At 38.7% G+C, this 24,822-nt stretch overlaps 1 protein-coding gene across 2 annotated transcripts; it reads left to right on the forward strand.

Moving 5' to 3' along the window:
* The first annotated feature begins 1,549 nt into the window (after positions 1–1,549).
* On the forward strand, positions 1,550–9,281 carry LOC148029115 (ergothioneine biosynthesis protein A-like). Of its 2 annotated transcripts, XM_087687877.1 has the most exons (6): positions 2,122–2,155; positions 3,846–3,948; positions 4,078–4,358; positions 5,434–5,671; positions 7,080–7,325; positions 7,694–9,281. In XM_087687877.1, the coding sequence occupies exons 3-6, from the start codon at positions 4,196–4,198 to the stop codon at positions 8,904–8,906; spliced, it is 1,860 nt and encodes a 619-aa protein (XP_087544003.1). In that variant the 5' UTR covers positions 2,122–2,155; positions 3,846–3,948; positions 4,078–4,195; the 3' UTR covers positions 8,907–9,281. The 2 variants fall into 2 exon arrangements, with proteins under 2 accessions (XP_087544002.1, XP_087544003.1); XM_087687876.1 differs by lacking the exon at positions 3,846–3,948 and having other exon boundaries at positions 1,550–2,155.
* Positions 9,282–24,822: the final 15,541 nt, after the last annotated feature.

The raw sequence follows: 24,822 nt of genomic DNA on the forward strand, positions 1-24,822 counted from the left end.
AAAATACAATAAATACCACCCGATAATCAAATTTTGTAAGAAACACTTACTATAAGTGGAAATGACATGACAAAAATGGTTTTGTATTTTCCTCTTTTGGCGCTTCTTTGAGATACCTTGTGGCAGTATGCTCACAAAAATCTTTTTTCTTAGTTGGCAAAAATAAAGGTAAGTTCCCAAAGCAACCATTTTTTATGTTCAAAATCTATATGAAATGTCGATTTTATAACTAAAATATTAGAAAAATATGTTGGTTTGTTTAAGGGCATAACAAAATTCTAACCACTATTTTAGAATTCCACTTGGTACAAATACACTACAATACCATGTTTTATTAGCACTACTTGTGGGATTCTTGTCGAAAAACTCTTCTTGCCCAACTTGGGTGTGAAAGTAATAAATACATGCATAGTCATTATGGGATGATCATATTAGCATTATATGTGTTACATCTTTCATAATATTAGCTACACTTAAGGGGCCACAATATATAAACTCTTACTATCACGTGCATTTAAGGTAGAATTTAGAAACCTTCCATCTATAAATTTATCATAAATAAAGCACACTTTTTTCTATTTAATGCTAAATAATCCCATTAAATGATATCTTTTGTGCATGAAAAAAGGCATATAAAAGGGATTTCGAAAATACATTCTAGTGAACCCACTTGATATACTCAGATGTGTGTGTGTGCGTGCGCGCGTGCGCGTGCGCGTGTGCTCCTTGAGAGCCACCATCACAATATAATGATAAGAATGTGAAGAATATTGGGTGGGTGACCTAAGGGTGGTGCCACGGTGAGACACTTTTTATGACTTTCAAAAGTGTAACAAACAAAGTCAATTGTATTTTTTAGTGAGTAAGAATGCGATAAAGCATGCCACTTGATGCTCAATTCACTTTCAAGATTTCCACAAAGTTTAGTGAAAAAAGAGTCAGCATAGGCAAACTCACTTGTGATCTTGGTTTGTTTACAGGTAGTGACATAGCCACATGCAAGTTCAAGCCATGGTGGTGGTCCAGAGAGATGGCAAGGAGCATGGTGAGGAGAGAGAAACACAAGCACAAACATGAAAGATCGAATTCATGAATGTTAGGGCATTACATTTTCTAACTTCATTAAGTTCATGGAGTTTGGAGGATGCTTTATGGACTCATCCGAGTGCCATGGTGCCGAAGTGAAGTCAGGCAGGATCAGCAACATGCTTTCCGACTTTGCGATGATGACTTGCATGGTCGAATTGGGCTGCATGTGTCATGTCTCTAAGAGTAAGGTGTGGCAGCACCCTTAGGAGAGAGCCATGGGGGGCTTTAGGGAGACTTGAGACTTTTTAGACGCGGAGACTTGTATACGTGGGGGACTCCTCCTTTTCAATTAGGAGGTTGGAAGGCAGCCGCAAATCTTTCGTGACGAAAGGGGGGAAACACGAGACTCGAGAGACACTCTTTAAAGAGGAGTTTGAGAGGCAATGCATGCACGGTGTCATCGACAAGAAGAAAGACAGAATATACATACTATATACCTGAAATGGGTCTGGTGTTTCTTTATGGTACGTAGGGTCAAAGGCTACCACGTATACCATCCGCCTCCGCGCCACAGGCCGATATGGACATCACACAGGATGGCAAGCTCTTGAAAGTCGAGGACGTGCTTCCATTTCCACACGCGTGCCAACCGACTGTAGTCCCATCCTACCACGTATCGCACCTATATATATAGTCAAATCACACGTGAGCCTTCACCTGTTTGAATCAATCGCCCTGTCTCTGTGCGCGTCTCCCTGTGCATCGAGAGAGAGAGAGAGACAGAGAGGAGTCCCGTACCCAAGAGCCTGATGGCTCAACCAGTAGTTGCCAGCATTACCTTCTCTCCTGCCATCCTCCAGCAGGTCCTCCGTGGCCTCAAATCCCCCTTCCCCCCCAAGTACATCCCCGTCTCCCTCCTCTACGACGGCGCCGGCTCCTCCCTCTACGACCAGATCGTTGAGCTTGAAGAATACTACCCTTATGAGGCCGAACGCCTCCTCCTCCAGAAGCACGCCCGCCGTATTGCTGCCTCTGTCGCTCCCGACAGCCTGATCGTGGAGCTTGGCTGCGGCAGCGCCACCAAGAGTGCCCTCTTGCTCAATGCACTTCAAGCTCACAGTGGCAGGTGATCCATCTCATGTTTTTGCATGTCTTTTGAAATGAAATGCCTTGTAGTACTTACACTGTGTGGACGTGTAGGGCCGGTTTGGTTTAATCTTCTATTGATTGTTTGCTGGTTTGCTATCAGTTGAAGCTCGCAATGGCAGGTGATTCGTCTCAGAGCCGAAGATGTGTTCTCTTTATTAAAAAAACGAAATGCCTTGCAGCACTTATATTGTGTGGACTCCTAGGACTGATTTAGTTTAATCTTGTATTGAACGTTTGCTGATTTGAGGTCACTGTGTACTATCACCATGGCATAATGCATAGAGGGCTCAAAATGATTGGGAGGATGTGAAGCTCTTTTCGAGCATCTCAAGACTAGTTGCTATCCTCTTTGTCCAATATCATGATCCTACACAACATGTAAATCCTAGGCCACTAAATCATCAGTAGTTGCAATAGGCTATCTAACTTGGGCTAGCTAGACTATAATAGGAGGCTCCTCCTGAAAGATCCTTATGTGTATCTCAACCACCTGATTAGGTCTCATGCATCTTTTCTTCATGGAAGACAATATCATGGCTGTGGAAAACCTTCCAAGCCTATAGATCCCAAAGGCAACAGCCCATCTCACCTGCATCACCATTAGAATAGCAACTCTGTATTTAGTCAAACTACATTCTTGACAATCAGCCAGTTTAACACAGCCTGTGATATCACAGGGTACACTTGGGGGCCGAATCCCAAACTTCACTTGTAATGTGGACCCCAATCTTCTCACTTGTAATGTGTGGAATGCTAAGGAAATCTCACATGTAATGCTATTAATAATGTGGGTTGGCAATCTTGAACGAATTGCTGGAAATCTTGGTGGTTCCAATCAATTTAAAATATGGATCAAGGCAAGAAGCTAGGCTGTCTCATTGTGATAGTGTGTGGGCCTTATTGCTAGAGGGATGGGGAGACACGGTGGGTTCTGTTTATTTTTGACTTGTTAGATTCTTTGAAAGTTAGTTGGAAGGCAAGATTGAGATGTTTCGATTTGTTTTCAAGCCACTGTTGAAGGTGCTGCAGATTCCAATGTTGAGATTGAAATAGGAATGAATAGCCTTTATCCTCACTCTAGCTGGTACTGTGATGTTCTTATGGCCCTGCATTGTCAGAATGTTGTTGCAACAGCCTTGTAATGTTTACCATCTTCCCATCAGTCTGCATTGTTAGAATGGTGTTGCAGTAGGCCTAGCAGTGTTTATCATCTTCCTATCATTCGGCAACATTGGTGCCGAAAATTAGAGGTCTCCTCAAAATAAAATCAATGGATCTGGTCCAAATTAGTCTTGCATTTTGTGGAGCTAAGTTCCATACTTGTGGCTGTCCATGGCCACCTGGTAATTTAAGGTTCAAAAGTTCCAAAGGCTAATCTGCTTATACTGGTGTAGTAATCACTCAATCTGTGGATTGTTCATTCCAAGGTCTGATGAATTGACCATATCTGTGCTGGTGGTAATCATTCAATTTGTGGATTGTTCATTCCAAAGTCTGAAGCATTGGCCATATCTGTGCTTACTTTTCCAAAGTCTGATGCATTGACCATATCTGTGCTTTCTGAACAAGTTCACCCTGTCTATGTAAGATTGATTTCCCCATGTTTTGTGTTAAAGTTCCAAAATTTCTCTCGATTGAAATTGCAAGGTTGATACATTGACATACAGATTGATGGTGCCATTAGCTGTGGTGGATTTCATCCGCTCCAGGATTGATGTCCTGATCTATTAACAATTGGGGTCTGCCATTACATAATCAACAGTGTTTGTGGTAATCTGTTTTCCTAATTTTCTTTGTAGATATCCTTGGATCTTAACAGTCTTGCATGCCAAAAGGGAAAAAGAACCCTGCGTTTTTTCATGTTTATCTGCAGCTTAAACATCTTATATTAATCTACAGGTGCCAATATGTTGGTATTGATGTCAGCGGGAGTGCTTTGGAGCAGGCACGTATTAACCTGCTAAGATCTGTTCCAGGGTTAAGCCCAGACAGTCTGCACTTGGTTGAAGGAGAGTATATGGAAGCTCTTAAGCAGGTCCGTGCAATGTTTCCTGAAGAAGTGCTGTGCATCCTATGGCTGGGAAGCAGTGTGGGAAATTTCGGACATGATGACGCTGTCTTGTTCATGAGAGAAGTCTTGAAGATTGTTGGTTCAAGATGTCAGTTCTTCCTTTGTACAGGTAAAAATAAAAATGGGGCAATCAGTTCTTTTTTGGCATGCATAATCGGCCAGAGGCTGTGTTTGTATTGGTAACCCCAGTTGCTATGTATGCTCTCTGCGTTTGTATAGGTAATATAATAATTAATGCAGTCATCTGGCCAAGTTTGTATAGGTAACCGCAATAGCTATGTATGCTTTCTGCGTTTGAGTTAATGCAGCCAAGATCTTAACAAATGTAAGGAATGCAATAATTACATTAGTCCATACTTTCTCAGATTTCCTATTGGACCAGGTCAAAATCTCAGATCACTTCTAGCAATTCTTATCTTTTTTAATCTCTGTGTTAACAAATGTAACGAATGCATTAATTACATTAGTCCATACTTTCTCAGATTTGCTATTAAACTAGGTCAAAATCTCCAATCATTTTAGCATTTCTTACATTGTTTAATCTCGTGTTGACCAGGAAAGGAAGACATAACTACCACTTATTTTGAAAGGAATACAGGTCTTGAAGCCAACATCTGAAAATGTAATGCATTAGTCATATTATTTGCTCATGCCTTCGCAGATGTTCTGTTAAACCAGTTTAGACCAAGTTTTCTCTTTTCAGTGCATCAGAAGACTGGCTGATAATACCTTGCTAGTCTGGTAAATAACATGCCTCCAATCTGAAGCACTTTACTTGTCAATGACTGAAAAGGTCATCGCTTTCAGTAACTTTCTGAAACCCTTACTATTTCATTCTGTCTGGATAGCCATCTGCTTCCTAATATGTAGGTAGGTACCACTTATACATGTCTGCAAGATCAATCTTTACGTTGGCTCCTAGTTTATAATTCTTAACAGGACTTTTAAGGTCTGATGACCACAGTTCATGCTTCAGTGAACACCTTTGATTCTTGGTTACAAATTTCACTTTCTCAATCAATAAACTGCTATATTTTCTCTGCATACAAGATGCAATTATATCAACAAAGGTCTTCTGATGTTCGTACTGAGATTGCTCCATGGACTGGCATGCCAAGTATTTGCCTCTGATTGCTTAAACTAAATGTTTTGAAAGCCTGTCTCACTTGGGCAAATGGTGTCAGATTTATGGAAGGATGAAAATATGCTCTATCATGCATACTATGATGGGAAGGGGCTGACTGAGAAATTTATAAAGAATGGGATGAAGAATGCTCTGGAGCTACTGGGCCATTATGCAGACCAACAGGAGCAAAACTCGTGGGTGTATCAAGTGAAAGTAAATAAGAAACTAAAGCGAGTGGAAATGTGGATTATCTTTCCTGATGGTCTACAAATTGAGGGTCACGATATCCACCTAAGGTATGCTTCACGTTAAACTATTTGGTGGGTGAAAGTTTCCCGGTTGTGTCTTACACATGAATGTAGTACTGTATGCGTGGTGCCATTCTCAATTGAATACATTGTTAACATATGTAGTAGGTTTGTGTACATGGAAATGTGACTGAATGCATTAATAAGAGGATTGAGCAACAAAATTCAACTGAAGTGCCTCAAATGACATGGTGAACACAAAAATGTGACTGATTTTACCATTAAAGTGGGATGGTGATCTTGCATTTTCTATAGACAGGTTCAATAGGCACCAGTGCTAGTCGAAGTCATAGTACTATAGTCTTGTTCTGTTATGATGCAGCATGGATAGTGCTTCAGTAGGGAGTGCTTATGTACATAAAAATAGTGCGAAGTTCACAAACTTAGTTGAGAACTGTGATGATTCAATAAATTGGGAGACCAGAACCAGCAAAAGGGAGTTTGTGGATGTGGAGATATGAACTTCAAGAATCAAAGAGAGTTTCAGAAGTGGGGTATAACAGTAGCATGATTTAGAGTCTTCACAGAGAGTGGGATAATTTAGTAGAGAGGAGAGTTTGCATTGATGTGGTCTCCAGAGAGCATAACTACCATAAAGGGAATTGTGGATGTGGAGACTTCAGGAGTGAAAATGAGTTTTCAGATGAGGAATTGATGTGACCTCCAGAGACCAGAACTACCATAAAGGGAATTGTGGATGTGGAGACTTCAGGAATGAAAAGGAGATTTCAGATGGGGGGTAAAATAGTAGCATATTCTATAATATTCTAAAATATCTCACGCAAATAGCTTCAAATGTTCAAACTGTCATTCAGTTCAATACCCTTAACATGATATAAGTATCACCAGCAGTCGCAGTTGCTGCAACATTTGCAGTGAAGAGAACATTTACAAGGTCATGATCAGAAATGATTCAGGCTTTGCAAGTTTCTTTAATTTTACTTTGTTTTTACTTTCTTGGGAATTAAAGAGTCACTTAGGCATTTTGCAGATCATCTCAGTTTTTTGGGGACTTCTTATTGTACTTGTTTTTGCTTTCTTGGGAATTAAAAAGTCACTTAGGCATTTTGCTGATCATCTCAGTTTTCTGGGGACCTCTGAGCTTCATATTAGTCAAATATTCATATAGCAGAAATCACCTTAAAGAAACATTTAGCGAGTGCATTGAGGCTGTCACTTAATGATAACACACTGAGATAAAGGTATAGAATCCAATCCAAAATGAAAAATGTGATTGTCATGTGTGCACTTAGTTGGCAAAATGTCATGTCAACTGCAGGACTCTGGTAGTTTTCAGTATATTTTTTTCCATTGTTTAAAAATTTAAAGAACCACCAGGCATTGGTATGTTAAGAGCCAGCCTTGGTGGAAGCTTAAGTTTTTAAGTACTGTGCAGACCTGGAGAGCAGGTTCTGGTGGAAATCTCTAGTAAATTCAGGGCTCAAGATGTGCAAGAGCTTGCGGCCAAGTCCAACTTCTACATCCAAGAGACCTGGAAAAACAACATCTATGGTTGCCAAATGATGTGCACCCAGCTGCAAGCTTTGCTCTCTTGTTGGGCTGACACAGATGCACTGTTTGAAAAGATTCAGAACTGGGATGCAAAGCCTATCGACCTCAGACATCCGTTTTCCTTTTACTAGTAAGTATCCAGATAAATTTTAGCATTGAGCTATTCTTACACTGATACATGTATGCATCAAACAGTAAATCTGTGCTTTGTTTGCATTTTTGTTAGATCTGTGCTCATTGGCGTTTGCATTTTTCATATGTCTTTGCAGTTTAGTTTGTCTAGTGATGGGCCTGTTGGATATCAAACTCAAATCTTTGCATTTGTGGCCCTTCCTAAACCATAAATAGATTCCATCTGTGGTCAATTGTTAGCAAAAGATTTCGCTTGTAATGTCAATAGCTAGTAGTTTGCATTTGTCATGGTTGTGTAAAGTGAGTTTGAGATACTAGCCCAAATTCAGAGTATTTGCAAGCTAATTAGTGTTATTTTGACTGCAGTGGCCATGTGAATTCTTTCACCAAATTGAAATTGCTGCCAGAAGAGGCAGCCTCTGAGCTGGATGTCATGTACTCTAGGGGTATTGACCCTCTAGTTTTGGAACCTGTAAAGTGCCATAAGCACCCGGAGCCACCAGCACAATGGCCTTCTATGGAGAAGTTGTGCTGCTATGTCAAGGGTGTGAGATCAACTGCAAGAAATGCCATCGAAAGTGGTAGTATCTCGATGCGCTTGTTGTGCCTGGTCTTAGAGCATGAGCGCATGCACCTGGAAACACTGTCCTACATGTTAGCTCAGCAGACAAAAATAGCCTTTGAAAATGACTACATGGGAGGCAGACTGAAACCAAAACAAACGAATTCTTTGGATGACCTGCAGGGTTGTGATCCAAAGCAGGACCTGCAGGGTTGTGATCCAAAGCAGGATGATATCAATTATGTTCTGATCCCACCTGGAAAATTTGATATGGGTTGTAACCCCTCAGATGCTGTCTTTGTGTGGGACAATGAGCAGCCTGCATATGAAGGCACAGTGGATCGGTCATTCTGGGTGAGCTCGAAGCCAGTTACTATCAGGCAGTTCATGGAGTTTGTGGAGGATGGAGGCTACCACAGGGGTGATCTTTGGGAAGAGAAGGATTTTGCCCATTTCAAGGAGAAGGGTTACAAATGGCCAGCCACATGGTCACATGTGGGTGGACAATACTATGTGCATAACCATTTCATATCCAGGCACTGGATGCAGGCTGCCGAGGAGCCGGTGTATGTGAGCTTAGCTGAGGCAGAGGCTTACTGCAACTGGGTGGGCAATAATACTCGGATCATGACAGAAGAAGAGTATGAGAGAATCATTACTGCTGGGTATGATCAGGATGGGAAAGTTGAGAGCTTGAGGGAAGGTGGCTGGGAATGGACCAGCAGCATTTTCAAAGGGCATCCAGGGTTTTGCGCCATGGAGGAATATCCGGAATATTCCACTGATTTCTTTGATGGCTTGCATTATGTGCTGAAGGGTTCTTCTCCTACCACCCACCCTGCCCTTGTGAGGGAGACCTTCAGGAACTTCTACCAGCGCCAGTACCGATACATGTATGCCAAATTTAGGTGTTGCATTTCGGATCCTGTCACCACCACGCACCCCGACCCTTCCCGTCCTCTTGCAGCTGTCAATGGCTGCACTGGCTACAGATCTGCTGTTTTTGGACATGTCTGATCCACTATTCTCAGAATTTCTTTGTTATTAGTTTATGAATAAATTCCAGGGTTCCCATCAGTCTTCAGTCAAGAAACCCCCATCATTTCAAGGAGAAATTTCCATCGTCTGAGCTTTATCCAATGCGAGGAGAGTACATGAACGTCTCCTTGGTGCTCTATTATGAAATTGGAGGGTGTGCCTTGATCCCTGGTTCGAGCAGAATAAAGAACGATCACTAAACATGTTATTAGTCATGGTTTGCTACTTAATACTTAAGGCATTGTGTGGCTACAAGCACCTAGAGCGGTGCGAGATATTTGCCTTCAAAACGTTATCTTACCTTTAAAATGTTAGTGGGCCTCATGAATAGAATTGCCTTTATCTTGCTTAAAATGTTAAGTGGGCCTCATGAATAAAATTTGCCCTTGTGACATTTATATTGATGTCACAATGTATACTTGCAACATAGGATTTGATCGGGCCTATAGCATATTACTATGCATGAGAAAATCAACATTTATATAGATGTGGATTATGTGTACATTTTGAATTGCCCCATGACATTAATTATGCTGGCATAGGGATTTGATTAATTGGGGCAGCCTTGTCACTTTTATAGTACATAATGGCTAACATTTCCACTATTGTGTGGAAAAAAAGGGAGTATACTATTATGTACAACATAATGTCAACGTTTCCCCTTGGAAGTTGCAATTAAAAAAAGAAGTAGGTTTACCGACCCACTTGACTTGAATACGAAAAGACACTTGCACTTGAGTTTGGTATGTGGGATTCTAATCATTTAAATAGTGCCATAATGGGTTTTCTTAAGGGGGGTGCAAGTTGTGGACAACTGGGAACGTTTCACATGTGGGATTCTAGTACGTACAATAGTGGTTCTAGCTTTTCCAAAATTATTGCTTATAAAAGTTGGAACTTCTTGGTTTAAAAACTTTGTCATATTAATGACTTTTGTTGTACATTTGCATGCCCTTATCCAAGGAAAATGGTAAATATCTATTTTCATGTCTCTTATCCAAGGGAAAGGACAAACATTTTATGTGGTCTTTCTAACTAGAACACCTACGTTTAACACTTTATGATATTTGACAACTAAAGCATACACATACATATACACTTTTATGATATTTGACAACTAAATTGGAACGAGGATGCTAGTCTCCTTTTTTGAAGAATTGAACTACTATGTCCTCCGTATCTATAGTATAAGGTTACCTTTGTTGCACAATCTAGGTTATCTAAATTTGGATATTGTCATGTGACCTTTGACAACTAAAAACTAAAAATTTAATCGAGTATAAACGATTTCATTCTTGTAGACAACTAATTTGGGATCTTTGACAACTAAAGCATGCATATACCACTTAACGATCTTTGACAACTAAAGCATGCATATACCACTTAACTATCTTTGACAACTAAATTGGGATGATTCCATTCTCTTTTTTTGAAGAATTGAACTCATATGTTGTCAATATCTCTAGTACAAGGTAACCTTTGTTGTGCAATCCTGGATAGCTAAATTTCGATATTGTCATGTGACAACCAACTAAAAACTGAAAATTTAATTGAGTATTGATGAATTCATTCTTGTAGAATCATAAATTGGGATGAGTATTGTTGATCTCCTTTTTCGTACCAAATCACGGCCTTATAGTAGAATTGATACATATTGCTTGGGGATAATCCTTTGACCGATTTGACATTTTCGAATTCAAAGAAAAATCTATTGGTCTCATATTTATCCAATAACATAGCCTTATGCCATCTAGCTCCATCATTACCATCATCATCATAATCTAGTGTTGCTTTGTACGATCACACTCTCAATGGTTAGCATCAAAACTAATCAATTTCCTATTTTATGACTTTGCCTTGAGATTATATTGAGAGGTCTTTGTAATGCTTCATTGATTTATGGTGTTTTATGACTTGTTGTGGTGGTGGATAATTTATTCTTGGTACTAATATTGCACTCTTAACACTATCTCACCATGAAAGCTTCCATCTGGTGATGAACTAACTCCTCTCCCTTGTCACACAAGGTGCATATAGGTGAGATGCATTTGGTTTTAGCTAAATGCTTCCATGTTCGAAATTTTTTCATTATTATCTTCGAAAGAAAATTTTGACCTCTTAGATGGCCTACTCTTCCATAGTATATGGATTCTCCTCTTACGTACTATATGGATTCTCCTCTTCCAAGTCATCATCTTCCTTTGAGCATGCCATTTTTTCCAATATCCCTTCCAAGTGTGTGCGTGTTCATAACAATAACATTCTTTGTTTTTTGAGCAGTCCCAAAGATTTCTTCCTTTCCCATTTTGGATATCATAGGATGTACCATCTTGCACCTCTATGAGGTGGGTCCCTGTTTCTTCCTTATACCATGGCCAATCTTTTATTTTTTCAATAGACACCACCTTTGTTCAATTTGCCCTTGCGTTAGAAATCCCTATTGCCCCTGGCCCCAAAAATCCATCCATCCTTGGATCCCTCCAAGAAAATTTGGGCTTCCTTAGCATTGGTGCATGCACATCCTCATACACACCTAAATGCATATTGTCTCATTTAAGCATTGCAAAAGAGTCATGCGCTCTAGTTTTGTAGCAATTTTTGTCTTAGATGCAAAATGTTTATTTATCTTAGTGGATCCAATGGGAATTGAGTTTTTGAATCAATAATACATAGACACAATCTCGAACCACAAAATCTGGAACCAACATTCTCATGTTTATCTCAACCATGCATCATTGCAAATGTTGAGCCTTGAAGCATCATGTTCTTAATTGTATTAAATGCCTCTAGAGAGAGAGAGCATAACTTACTATTTTCTTGGGAGTGTTTGCTAAATTTTAGGGTGTTTTAAGACATTGGGAGTCCACTTATTGTGGTGGGTAAGGATAAGATGGACATAGGATTTCTCACTTCAAGTTAACATCACAGAGTGAATTCAAGAAGTCGACATCCTATGTGACTAGGTAATAACACGAGGAGATATATGAAATAAACTAGGAAATTGAAGAGGAAGATGTTTTAGGAACTCCATATCCAGCCGACCTTGAGAGAGAGAGAGCATAACCCATGATTTTTTATAGCTAAGTTATTATTTTCTTGGGAGTTTTTACTAAATTTGAGGGTGTTTAATACATTGACTACTCCCCTTATTGTGGTGGGTGAGGATAAGGGACATAGGATTTCTCACTAGAAGTTAATATCATAGAGTGAATTTAAGACGTCAAGTTTACATTCCTTGTGGCTAGGTAATAACACAAGGAGATATATGAAATAAACTAGAAATTGAAAAGGAAGATCTTATAGGAACTCCATATTCATCCAACCTTCAAAATGGGGCAAAATCAATGGTATTAGAAGATGTGATCATTTCCTCTTGTAGGAGGGTTTTATACCAATTTGTAAGGTCATGGAATATGTTGGGAGGTTCACTATATGTAAATTCTTACTTTCAAGGCCTAATATAAAACCCCCTAATCTATAAATTCATGATGAATAAAATATACATGTATGCTAACACCCCCTCAAATTTTGGACATGGCGAAAGGTGTTGCACTATATGATCTTAACGTGGGACCATTGGGCACACCCTTATTGTTTTAAGAGGCTCAAAACATGAAATGAACAACTATCTTTCACATGCTTTACTCACATGTATAAAATATAACAAACTAACCTGCCAAAAGGTAAATCGAATTGAGGCGGTTGTAGTGAGAATGCTTACCTAACTTACTATGTTGTACGCATACGCCTCACTAAGTATTGCTCCACAAAACGTGAGGTTAGGAAGAAAAGTAGAGAGTTTCTTGCCATGCGTCCCAATGGAATGTGTCCTCATAGAAAAAGGTCTCTTAATCACTTACTGTTCTCAAAAAACCAAACCTTATAATAATTATTCACTCCCGCACACTCTCAACAACACATACTCTCACTTGCACACTAAACTCAACAAGATGGGATGGAGAAGAAGATAGAAAGAGAGAAGAGAGCTTCACTCTTGTCTCTCACTCTGTCAACCATACTCCCTCTCCTTCTCTCTCTTAATAGGCAATAGAGTAGCATAATTATGCAAGCTTCAATTACCACACACATGAATAGCTTAGTTTATTATTTCATCCTCTTTATATATGAAATATAGGGTTTTCATCCCTCTAGGGCATCTAGTCCACTTTTGTGTTCATATGACGAGTCTTTTCTCATTTGCATGCCTTCCCTAAGGTCTATGAGGCTTTTGAGGATGAAATTAGATAGGGCACCTTTCCCTTTCCTTGGGAGTCAACCAATTTCAATACAAGTTCAATTTAGACATATAACCACTTTCTTTCAATTCAGCCAAAGGAATATTGATGTATTACACTCATTCCTTATTTTCATGGATAACATTTATCCCCATTCTAGGTGAGTACTAGTACCATGGCATAACTATCATAGGTGGCATGCTCCAACTTGCACTAAAAACATAGATGCTAGGGACATCCATATGTTGCCTTTGGAGGAGTCTTATGGTGGTTGATATCAAATGCTTCTTCATACTTAGTAAATGGTAGTTGGAGTAGTGGGGGATGATAAGGCTCCTAAGGATTACGACATTCCTAGGATCTTTGGTTGGTAAGTTTCAATGATGGATTGAAAGATACCAAGTGTTGGTTTCAAGGTTATATAAGAAGAGTTGATGGTGCATAGATCCTTGCAATATTTTGTACATGCAATAGAAAAACTCTAGTGCATTCTCTCCTTAGGGGGAAGTGCTAGTCTCCTTTTCATGCACAAGACTTGTATTGCCAATTCGGGATATTAGTAGAACTCCAAGCAAGCATGCACTATTGTTCCACACTTATTGTGCAAATATTATGTGTGTGCGCATGCAAACTTAGGTACTACTTATAATACTACTTGATTGGCTCTTCATAGTCACATAGTTGATAAAGCAAGGGATCTCAATAGAGTTTTTGGTTGGACGAGTTGTCAATATTGAGAAAAAGTTTATTTGGAGGAAATGATGTAGAGATGCCATTAGTAATGCTAGACAAGATATTGTATCCAAGCTGAGTAATTTGAAGTACAAGATTTGTAGTGGCCGTAAATATTTGTGGCAATTGGAGAGTTTGGTTTCTTTTCAAGTGCCCTTTTTCCTTGCTTTTGATATTGATTGTGATGGCACTAAATTGAAAGAGAAGCAGAGAGAGAAAAGTGCGAGTGATTTAGGGTGACACGTCTAATCATAGGCGAGACATGCTCTCTAAGTATGTCCTACCATTGGTGTGTTTTGAGAAAATGTGGGAGAATGGGAAGAAGGGGCTAGGGGGTTTAGAGATAGAACCTACCAACTAGGGCCATCGAATGTTCCTAGCTTGAGGACCCCTAGGTGTGGTGCCATGATTGTGAGTGAAAATTTTTTCCCTCTTTTCTTTAAATATATACATATATAAGTGCCATACAACAAGGCTTCTAGCTTTACAAAAGAGAGTAGAAAGTTTAAGGGTTTAGAAGGCTAGTCGCAATAAATATTTAGCTTTTATATACATTGAAGTTGGAGAATGTATTGTTGATGAAGAACTATAGTTCAAGAGATGATAGGAATTTTCGGAAGGCCATTGCTCTTCCTACTAGGGTCTTGGAGAGCTTGACATGGCAGTTGAAGTAAATTGTGGTTGAGAAAGTTAGCTCGTTGCTGTTAACTTTCTTCTTGCATGTCATTGATATAAATTAAGGATCCCTTGAATTTGAGTCTTTCACATTTTTGTGTTTTTGAGCTTTTCAAAAGTTGTTGACCTGTTGCTTCCTTAATGTTGAGTTTAGGCTTGAGTGTTTAGACAATGAGCATATTACTTGTTATGCATTCACTCAATAAAAATTGAGAGCAGATGAAATTCAATTCAAGAGAATGAAAACGTTTGGAAAGAAATTTTGAACAAAATTTTACCAATTTATCCATTCTAGAATTATTAGAGGGCCGCTTGTTAGTTAGTCCATCCTTGTTTGAAAATTATTGTAATACCTCTGAACATGCCAAGGGTATTATCTCTATGGTGTGCATGGATTTTTAAAAATTAAATATATAATTGTGTTATGTGTAGCAAGATAATGAATTGATTGTTTATACACAAGCTAATAAACTACAATACAATGTTACTACTCTTAGGACCACTGGATATGATTGTGCTTGTAACCGTTTAGAGAGCACTGTTTGATTTGTTTGCTCAAGGAACTAAATGATGAAAATATATTTAATGCTTCAGGTTGAAGGCTCGAAAGGAGAGGCAGTCTCAGTTACCCCCGACGGTCTGCCTGACCCTAATCAAGGGGGTTGTTAGTCGTGCCGGGAAGGTGGATCGAACCCGCCGCTAAGCCAATTGTTGTATTGGAATATAGTGTATGTGTCGACAAACTATGGGAATTTTCTAAAGATTTATACATATGCAATGATATCAAATACCATTTTCCCTTGGTCCAATAAATGTGGCAATATGCAACTCCTCCTTTATCTAAAAGGGTGAGCAAGAATGAGTGAGAGAAGAGCACAATGGAAGCAAGAGCAAAAGCAAGAGCAAGAGCAAGAGCAAGAGCAAGAGCAAGAGCAAGAGCAAGAGCTAGAGCTAGAGCTAGAGCTAGAGCTAGAGCTAGAGCTAGAGCTAGAGCTAGAGCTATGGATGTTTGAATAAGAGAGAGCAAGACTAGTGTATGGGAACTTCCAACATTCATAATGTGTGGCCTACCTTCCTTTTATTATTCTATCCACATCGGGGGGGGGGGGGGGGGGGGGGGGGGGTTTACTATATGTATATCCTCTACATCATGTGCATTCAAGGCCTATTTATAGATATTCTTATTCTGTGAATTTTCCTTGAATGGAACACATTCTTTTTCTATTCGATCTTTAAATATTCCCTTTATATTATACCCTTTTGTATGTAAAAGATATATAAAAATAGTATTTTAAAAACATCTTATTTTGAAAGCACATGATACACATATATATTTATGAGTGACCTCCTCAAGATTCTATCATAGTAAACAATAAGGAGTAAAGATGACAGTGATGGGTGGTCGCCACCTATAGTATACAAGGGTGTGCACATTGAGTACAAGGTAAATATAGGCTACCTTTAACCCCCAACAACCTCCCATAAAAAAGTGAATGTGTCTATAGGAGGAGAAAAGTACAATATGTACATATGAGTACAACTAGATAAGGGATGACATCATCTCATCCTATGCCCATTAACTTCTTAAGGAAGAAATAACATTCCACTACGAGACATTTAGTGAATAGACTAGTAGGATCCTCATCTATAGAGATCATGATAAGCTCTATATGCTTGTCCTTAATCAACTCTCTAATGAAATAATAATGCACCTCAATGTGCTTGGTCTTCACACGAAAAACCGGGTTGCATGCCAATTGGATGTCACTCATAGAATTTGAATGCAAGATAGGAGTCATGGAAGTAATACCAAGGTTTGCAAAAACCATATGACCTAACCATAGGGCCTTCTTGTAAGCTTCAATGGTGGTTGCAATGTACTCATCCTAGATGGGGGGTAGACATCCAAGAAACAACACCTCTGGTAAATCTGATGAGACTACATAGCCATAGGTAGACTTCCTATTGTTTGCATGTCTCACATAATCTAAGTCAGTGTAACCCAAACTCCAATATCCTAGGTGTTGTAGCGAACGTACAAGTCTACAGTGCCTTGAAGGTATCACATTATACCCTTCATGGTGTCCCAATGTCATTGCCTAGGTGACGGTGTTGAGATTTTGGCAATCACACCCATTTGTGTGCCTCTTTGTATGGAGTTGTAAGGCAAGAGACATGTAACTAGTCTTGAATACCATATGCATAGTGAGGTATAATGGTACTATCCAACTACTATAAAGCATTGTGTTTGACTATCACTTTCAGTGAGTTAAATGCAATATATCATGATGCTTTCTTCTTTCACTCAGTGTCATTGTTAGTCTCTTATACAAGATTATGTTTATGAGTCCAAGCTTCCATCTTTGAACCAAATTCACTTGTGTAACAGTCAGTCCATTGTCTATGTCATCACAAGTCTTGTATTCATCTTCCAACCTCCATAGCTCCTGCCGTGATCTAGATTTATCTTTCTAACATGGTATCAGATCTAAGCATGCCTTAGCTCTACTCTGCTCCTCCAATCTCTCTTTACCTTTGGTCAGTTAGCTCATGGTTTCATTTCTCACCTCCAAGTCCACTTTACCTTCTTGTTTGCTGCCATAGCCAGATTGGACTAGCCATACATACCTCACTTGGAGCAGTTGGATCTCCTCAACCAAGCAACTTGTCATGATTCCTTCTGGAGATATCTTCCTCTACTCAAGGAGCCTCTTTGTGTTACATAAAACCTTGACATTGGTGCCTCTCTAGATCATCATTGGATTTTTCCTAGGTCGCCGTGAGTTTTGCACCTATTATTGTCGTACTACTCCTACAGTTTCCATGCAGCGCAATCCTCCTCATGACCATAGGGCAATGGAAGGGCATTACTTAAACTACTCTTAGCTCAAATATCAAGCCAAATGGTTCATTATGGTGGCTGCATAGAGTAAAAAACCAGGCCATTGTTCTTGCAACCCTAATCCACCATAGATTCTTTATCTCAAGCTCTTTTTCCACTTCATTTTCTCACTAGTTCTAGCACACTAAAGGTTTTGTCTCTCAGATTTGAATTTTCGAGCAAGTCAAGCCTCATGAAGAATATTTGGAGCAACCCACTCGAATTCAAGCAGTCCACCTGAAGATTAGACCACCTGAAATTAGGCAGCATCAAGCCTAAAATCAAGCTAGTATCTTTTGATACTATTTAGCTTATGTCTCTTGACACTGTCAAAGATAGCTTATTTTTGAGAATCTTGGTGCTAACTTGCTATTGTTTTAGTCACTCCAGCAAGGGTAAAGACTCTCTGACATGCCACTTCAAAGGAGTTGAGTTTCATACTTGACAGATCTGCATAAAGCCTATCTTGATGAAGGAGGGCCTATGGGCCATCACCAATGCACAAGAAAAGAAGCCCTGGGATGCTACCCTTGTAGCAATCTAGTATGATAAGGCTAAAGACATCATAAAGCTTGAGTTGGATGATAGCTACATTCATCACGTGGATGCTTGTGACACATCCCATGACACCTAGGATAGAATGGACACATTGTTTGGTGCCCATTCAAAGTCTTCTAAGTATGGATCACTAATTGAATTATTTAGACTAGACATGAAGCCTAATACATCCTTGGAATCTCATCTAAACTACATGGAAAGTCTTCTAACCATCTTGCAGAAATAAATATGAAAATGGATGAAGATATATGTATTGGTGTCTTGTTAAAAAGTTTGCCCCCAAATTATGATAATGTCTCAACCACCTTAATCAACGTGCCAAACCCTAAATTGGTTGACTTTAAGGCCTCCTTGTTAGAAAAAGAAAAGAAGATTAAAGGAAAAGAAGAAGCTGCAAAAGATGGACAACTGTTGTATGTCAATAACTGGAACAAAGGCAAAAGGGACCAGCTAATTTGTGACTTTTGCAAAAACATTGGACATACTAAGAAGTTCTGTCATGCCAGAAAGAGGTCTCAAAAGGCCTATCTTGTAGCGGTGAAAGAAGAAGAAGACCATGGAGCAAAAGAAGAAGAAGAAGAAGACCATCAGGAGCAGAACTCACCAGTCCTAGTTTTCTAATAGACTTTTTTGAAGAATTGTATGTACTTGCCTCTAAATTCTCCTTTCATAAGCCATGAAAAGCTTCTCATGTAACCTATGCATAACAGCCTCTACACACTTAGTGAGGCCTTTTCTATAACGATAGCCTTTGGATGGTTACCATGTTTATGGCATACCCACACTTAGCAAGGTTCTACTCATGACAACCTCTATACTTAGTTCCTTTTCATAGTTGTGATTGAGGAGGGGTGTTGAGAGTTTGGAAATCATACCCATTGTATGCCTCTTTGTATGGAGCTGTAAGGCAACAGACATGTAACTAGTCCTCAATCCCATATGCATAGTGAGGGAGAATGCTACTATCCAACTACTATAAATCATTGTACTCGACTATCGCTTTTAGTGAGTTGAATGCAATATATCATGATGCTTTCTTCTTTGAGTTAGTTTCATTGTTAGTCTCTTACACAAGATTGTGTTTATAAGTCCAAGTATCCATCCTAAAATCTAATTTACTTATGTAACAGACAATCCATTGTCTATGTTATCATAAGTCTTGTATTTATCTTTCAACCTCCATAGCTCCTTCCATGATCTAGATCCATCTTTCTAACATACGATATGTGAGAGCCACAATTTCCATTATAAATTCTATGTTATGTCTAGTGGCTATGATGGCATACATCAAGCTATCCACTATGGATGCATATACGATCTTGGCCATCTCAGCCTTCTCATAATATAACTAGGGACAATCTACTTGACTCCTTCACATGATAAGGTAAAGAGGTACCAATGGGTTTACCACCCTACATATGGAACTACTCAAGTATCATGTGAATGTACTCCTTGTGCAACAAGTAGAGGAGTCCCTTAGATCGATTGCATATAATATACATTCCATGTACATGATAAGCATATCCCAATATCTTTCATCTCAAAGCTCATCTTGAGCAAAGTCTTCAAAGTATCTAGCTCATCATGACCAGTCCTAGTAACAATTAGCATATCATCAACATAGAGTACCAAAATAATAAGGCTACAATCAATGCCTTCTCTTCTAGAGACATGGAATTGTGAGAATAAGACTATGAGTGCATAAAGGCATCAAACTTATAATACCATTTCCTAGATATCTGCTTAAGTCCATAGACACTCTTCCTCAACTTGTATACTAAGTTTTTCTACCTTTTTCCACAAAACCCTTAAGTCGTTGCATATAAATCTCTGGATGTAGGTCCTCATGTAGAAAAGCCATCTTAACATCCATATGATACAAGTCCAAATCTAATTGTGCAACTAAGGCCAAAACCAAGCAAAGGGTAGTCATTTTGATTGTGAGAGAGAATATCTTATCAAAATCAACTCCTTTTCATCTTTAAAACCCTTCAATTGCAACTAGACAAGCCTTATATGGGGGCTTAGGGCGATCACCCACTTGCATGGCAATGCATATTTTCCACTAAAATCAAATCCCATGTATGATTTTTTTGCAATGAGTCAAACGCAAACTACATAGTCCTCTCCTAAGAAGAATTTTCACCTTTGTGTAAAGCCTCCTAAAAAATAAGGGGCTCAACAAAATCTATCACCATGACATAATCCATGGATGCCTCATAACAATTAAGATCACATAAGGCTCTATTAAAGTGTTGTAAAACTAGTTGTGTAGCATGTACATCATGTCCTCTTTGTCCAACATCAATATGATCCTATACAATAAGTGGATATCCTGGGCCACTAGAGCATCAACAACAACTACAACTTTGTAACAAGGGCTCACTACAGAGTAATAGGAGGTTCCTCCTGAAAGATTACCCTATGTGCCTCAATCGTTGCTCATGTTTCTTATGCATCTTACTATCATGGAACACAATATCGTGGCTAAGGATAGCTTTTCTAGCCTCAGGATACCAAAGGGAATAGTCCATCTTACTTGCATCACCACATCTAAGGAAAGTGCATTTAACATACTTTGGATCCAACTTTTTGCACTTGTCTTAGGGAATATTGGAAAAATGCCTCACATCCAAAGACTCAAGTGTGCATATGAGGGAGATTTACTAGACTATACCTCCTCTACAACTCTACCACCAAGAGCAGACGAGGATTTGTTTATCAAATGAACTACAATATTAATAGCATTAGACCAAAATATATGGGGTGAACATGTATGACTGAGGAGTGGTTAACTAATTCTTAATGCCTTGATCATCACAAAACTTCTCAAAAGCACATGACATACTCGCCCCCATGATCTAATCTTAGGTATTTCAGCCTATGCCGAAACTAGTTCTCAATCAAAGAAATAAAGCTCTAAAAAGTAGCCAAAACATTTTGATTTTTACTTTATGGGATAGGCCTAGAATTTATGTGAAAAATCAATGGACATGACACAATACTTGGCACACCACCCAAAGATCAATAGGGCATGGGACTACAAACATCAGAATGAACAAGAGCCAATGACTCACCCATATGTGTGGAGCTAGGCTTCTTATAAGTATTACAAGTTTACTTGCTATATAAGCAATGATCACAAGAATCAAAACAAGAATATTTTGGGATGGAAGAAGATATCACAAATGAGTCAAATCTTTTGTTTGTTTAAGTGACTATTTGTCCAAGGTGATGATGCCACAAAGATACATGAGGAATGACAATGATAGCCAATACATGATCCATAGATTTGAAAACACATGACATTCATTATGTAGAACAAAAGAAGTGCATGTAGAAAATGGCAAGTGAACATCACTGATGCCAATAGTGTCACATACATGACCATCTTCTAATCATACAAAACCTAATATGATACCCTAGGTATAAACCCAAGTGTGATACCGGTGTCAAGATAATTTGCGCATTTTTCAGGAAGACACTGGGTCTTTGGCTATGGTGGGAGTCAATAAGAGCACTATGGGATAGATTGATGTATATGATGTTAGAGAGATTCTTAAGCAAGGTTTAACGATAGTAAGGGATTAGGCAAAATCTTATATGAGAGCAGACATGATGATAGAGATTACATAGAGTAGAGATTAACGAGAGATGAAACAACATACATGCAAGAGATTAGAGGCTCAAAGCATTGCAAAACCAATCCTTAATTAATAAAACCTATTCATAATAAGTCTCCCCTTCACCATGTCATATTTCACTCTATTATACCCAAAAACTCACACCAAACACTAGCTTCTACTTTGCACCTCAGACGGCAAATTTGATAGTTTCCTTGGCTCTGAAAGGGGGTTAAAACCTTAAGACATCTGCTTAGAACTCTCTCATATCGCTCCTTCTCCCCTTTCCATGTCTGGAGTGTTGTTTGATGTTTTCGAATTGTGATCCCATGTGACACGAATTTGAGAGCCCTATTTTTCCATGAGATCTCAAAAATTGGCTAAAAGGCAACTTACTTTATGCATGATACCTTATTGTAGAAGTTTACTATACCTTTTTGAGGATATTTACAAGACATAATATCCAAGATATAAAAAATGGGTTAAAATTATCTAAAAACCCCATAATTTTGAACCATCCATACTATGGACACGTGTTCATATAGTGGCAGGACATCCATCCCTCTAGATCTGCACATCCTTCGGATATGTTAATAATGCATCCACCAACGTCAAACACCCATATTGACAACTTTTTGCTTATCATGCACATAAGTAAACATCCCTTGGATCATAGATCAAAATGAGTGGCATTTACACAACTCTAACACCATACCAAGCATGCACTCCAGGGTCACAAGGCCTTGGGTGTGCATCATATACTAGAGGCTCTTGAATCTCTATGTACATGCTAACAATGCACCATCAACAAATACATAGCAACATGCCTCCTCTTTCAAAGGCTAGCACATGGAAAGCTGCTTATACTAACAATTGTGTACCACATCAAACATAAATTGAGCCTTACTTTCATCCAACACATGTTGACCATCACCAAAAATAATGAAGCAGTCCATATCTTGAAGCATCTTTGAATTTCCTATTAGGGCCTCTAACAAAAAGCATCATACACAGGATCTTCCATTTGCATAACCTTTAGCTTATGAACTATCTCAAAGACAACAACTATGTTATGCAAATCATGTATATGTAGCAAGTCACCAATCACCTTCTGAGTCCTTGCATCAAGTAAAACATGAGCTTCATAAGCCTCTTCATATGCAGTAATAATATCTCCATATGCAATGGTTGACTCTTCCACTGCATGCTCTTCCAAGGCATCCATGGTATGACTAGTCAACACATCAATAGTCTCTACTACATCTAGTAGTACATGAGCCTCATAGGATTCCTCATAAGCACTCAAAAAATCTACATGCATATGCATCCTTAATTCCTCCTCTTTCCACATTTGAAATGCCTCCTCTATCTGTCTTCTTGCTTCTTCCTTGTTCCATCTCCTTTGTTCTTCCTCTTTTTGCTTCTCCCATTGTTGCTGTTGATAGTTATATGTTGCAATAAGCCTCCCGCATATATCCTCAAATTTCTTTTAAAATCCATAAGTGACATAAGTTACATAAGTTACATATCCAATCTCACTCATCTATGCACAGACATCCAACACTTGCTGTATCTTTATATACAAAGCCTATGTTCATCCTTAGACTTGTCCCATTTCATTAGGGACTTATAAGCTTCAAGGAGCATTAGACATATAACCAAAAGTTGCATCCCAATTGCATTATCTATGTATCTAAGCTCAAGCAGCTTTTGGAGATACTCAATAACCTACTCTATACCTTGTCCCAAAAGTATCTATGCATCTACATCCATACGTGCATCCATACCTGACTCTTCACTCCAACCTTCAATTTGGGTTCATCAAAAAGATGTTAAGATAATCTTTGCGTATGCCAAGAAGACATTGGGTCTCTAGCCATGAGAGTTAATAAGAGTAGTAAGGGATAGATTGATGTATATGATGTTAGAGAGATTCTTAAGCAAGGATTAACAGTAGTAATAGATTATGTAGATTCTTGTATGAGAGCAGAGATTATGATAGAGATTACGTAGAGTAGAGACCAACGAGGGATGAAACAACATACATGCAAGAGATTAGAGACTCAAAGTATCCCAAAATCAATCCTTGATTAAGAAAACCTATTTACAACGATTCTCCCATTTACAGTGTCATGTTTCACCCTATTATACCCAAAAACTCACACCAAATACCATTTTCTACTCTATAGCTCAAATGGAAAATTTGATGGTTTTGTTGGCTCCAAAAGGGGGGGTAAAACTCCAAGACACTTGGACATAACTCTCTTGGATTTCTCATTTCCCCTTTCCACATCCGCAGTATTGTTTGCTACTCTCCAATTGCAATTGTGCATGGTGCAAATTCGGGAGCCCTTCTTTTTCCACCATGAGATCTTCAAAACTGACTAAAAAGCAAATTACTTTATGCATGGCACCCTATTGTAGAAGTTTACTACATCTTTTGAGGATATTTATAAGAAATAATGTCAAAAATATTAAAAATAGGCTAAAATTGTCCAAAACTTTTGTACTTTTGAACCATCCATACTATGGATACTAACACTAATGAATAATATGACATTGACTCTCTTGATTAATAAGAAAGTTGGATGATGATGCACTCAACGGTTTTTCACACTATGTCTGAGTAGTGGCATGACATCGCGCCACATGAAGGGAAGTCCCTAAATCAAGTAACCAACATGAGAGAATGAGGATTGACTATTAGTCAACTATGTGGTAGCAAGTGAAGACATAGGCAATATGTAGTCATTTGACTTACACTTCAATGTATTAATCTCTCCAATCCTGATAGTGGATTTAGTGATGTGCTAATAATTTGATGATTTACCATTATCATATAATTTTCCTTTTTCTTTATCATGCCTATCTTGGTGCATCTTATGGCACAACGGCCATATATGTCCTTGTTTCTCACAATAATGGCATGTAAGTGAAGACTTAGGATTGTGGGATTTATTGTGAGTTTTCTTGCATAATGACATTTAATTGGAGACTTAGGACTATGGGATTTATTGCAAGCTTACCCATGATATCTAAACTTAGACCTTTTGTGTTGTGGGCCTCTACCACAACGGTTCATTACTGTCTCTAGCATCATGCCAATCTCAAACTGTGAAAGCATGAGAGGTGCTGAATACATCAAATTTTTTTTCTATTAACCTCTTCAATGAGTAAAGCTCCCTCTACAT

Source organism: Lygodium microphyllum, chromosome 11 (genome assembly GCF_053477565.2).
Source record: "Lygodium microphyllum isolate KBCC chromosome 11, Lygodium_microphyllum_v1.1.10, whole genome shotgun sequence".
Taxonomy (NCBI): domain Eukaryota; kingdom Viridiplantae; phylum Streptophyta; class Polypodiopsida; order Schizaeales; family Lygodiaceae; genus Lygodium; species Lygodium microphyllum.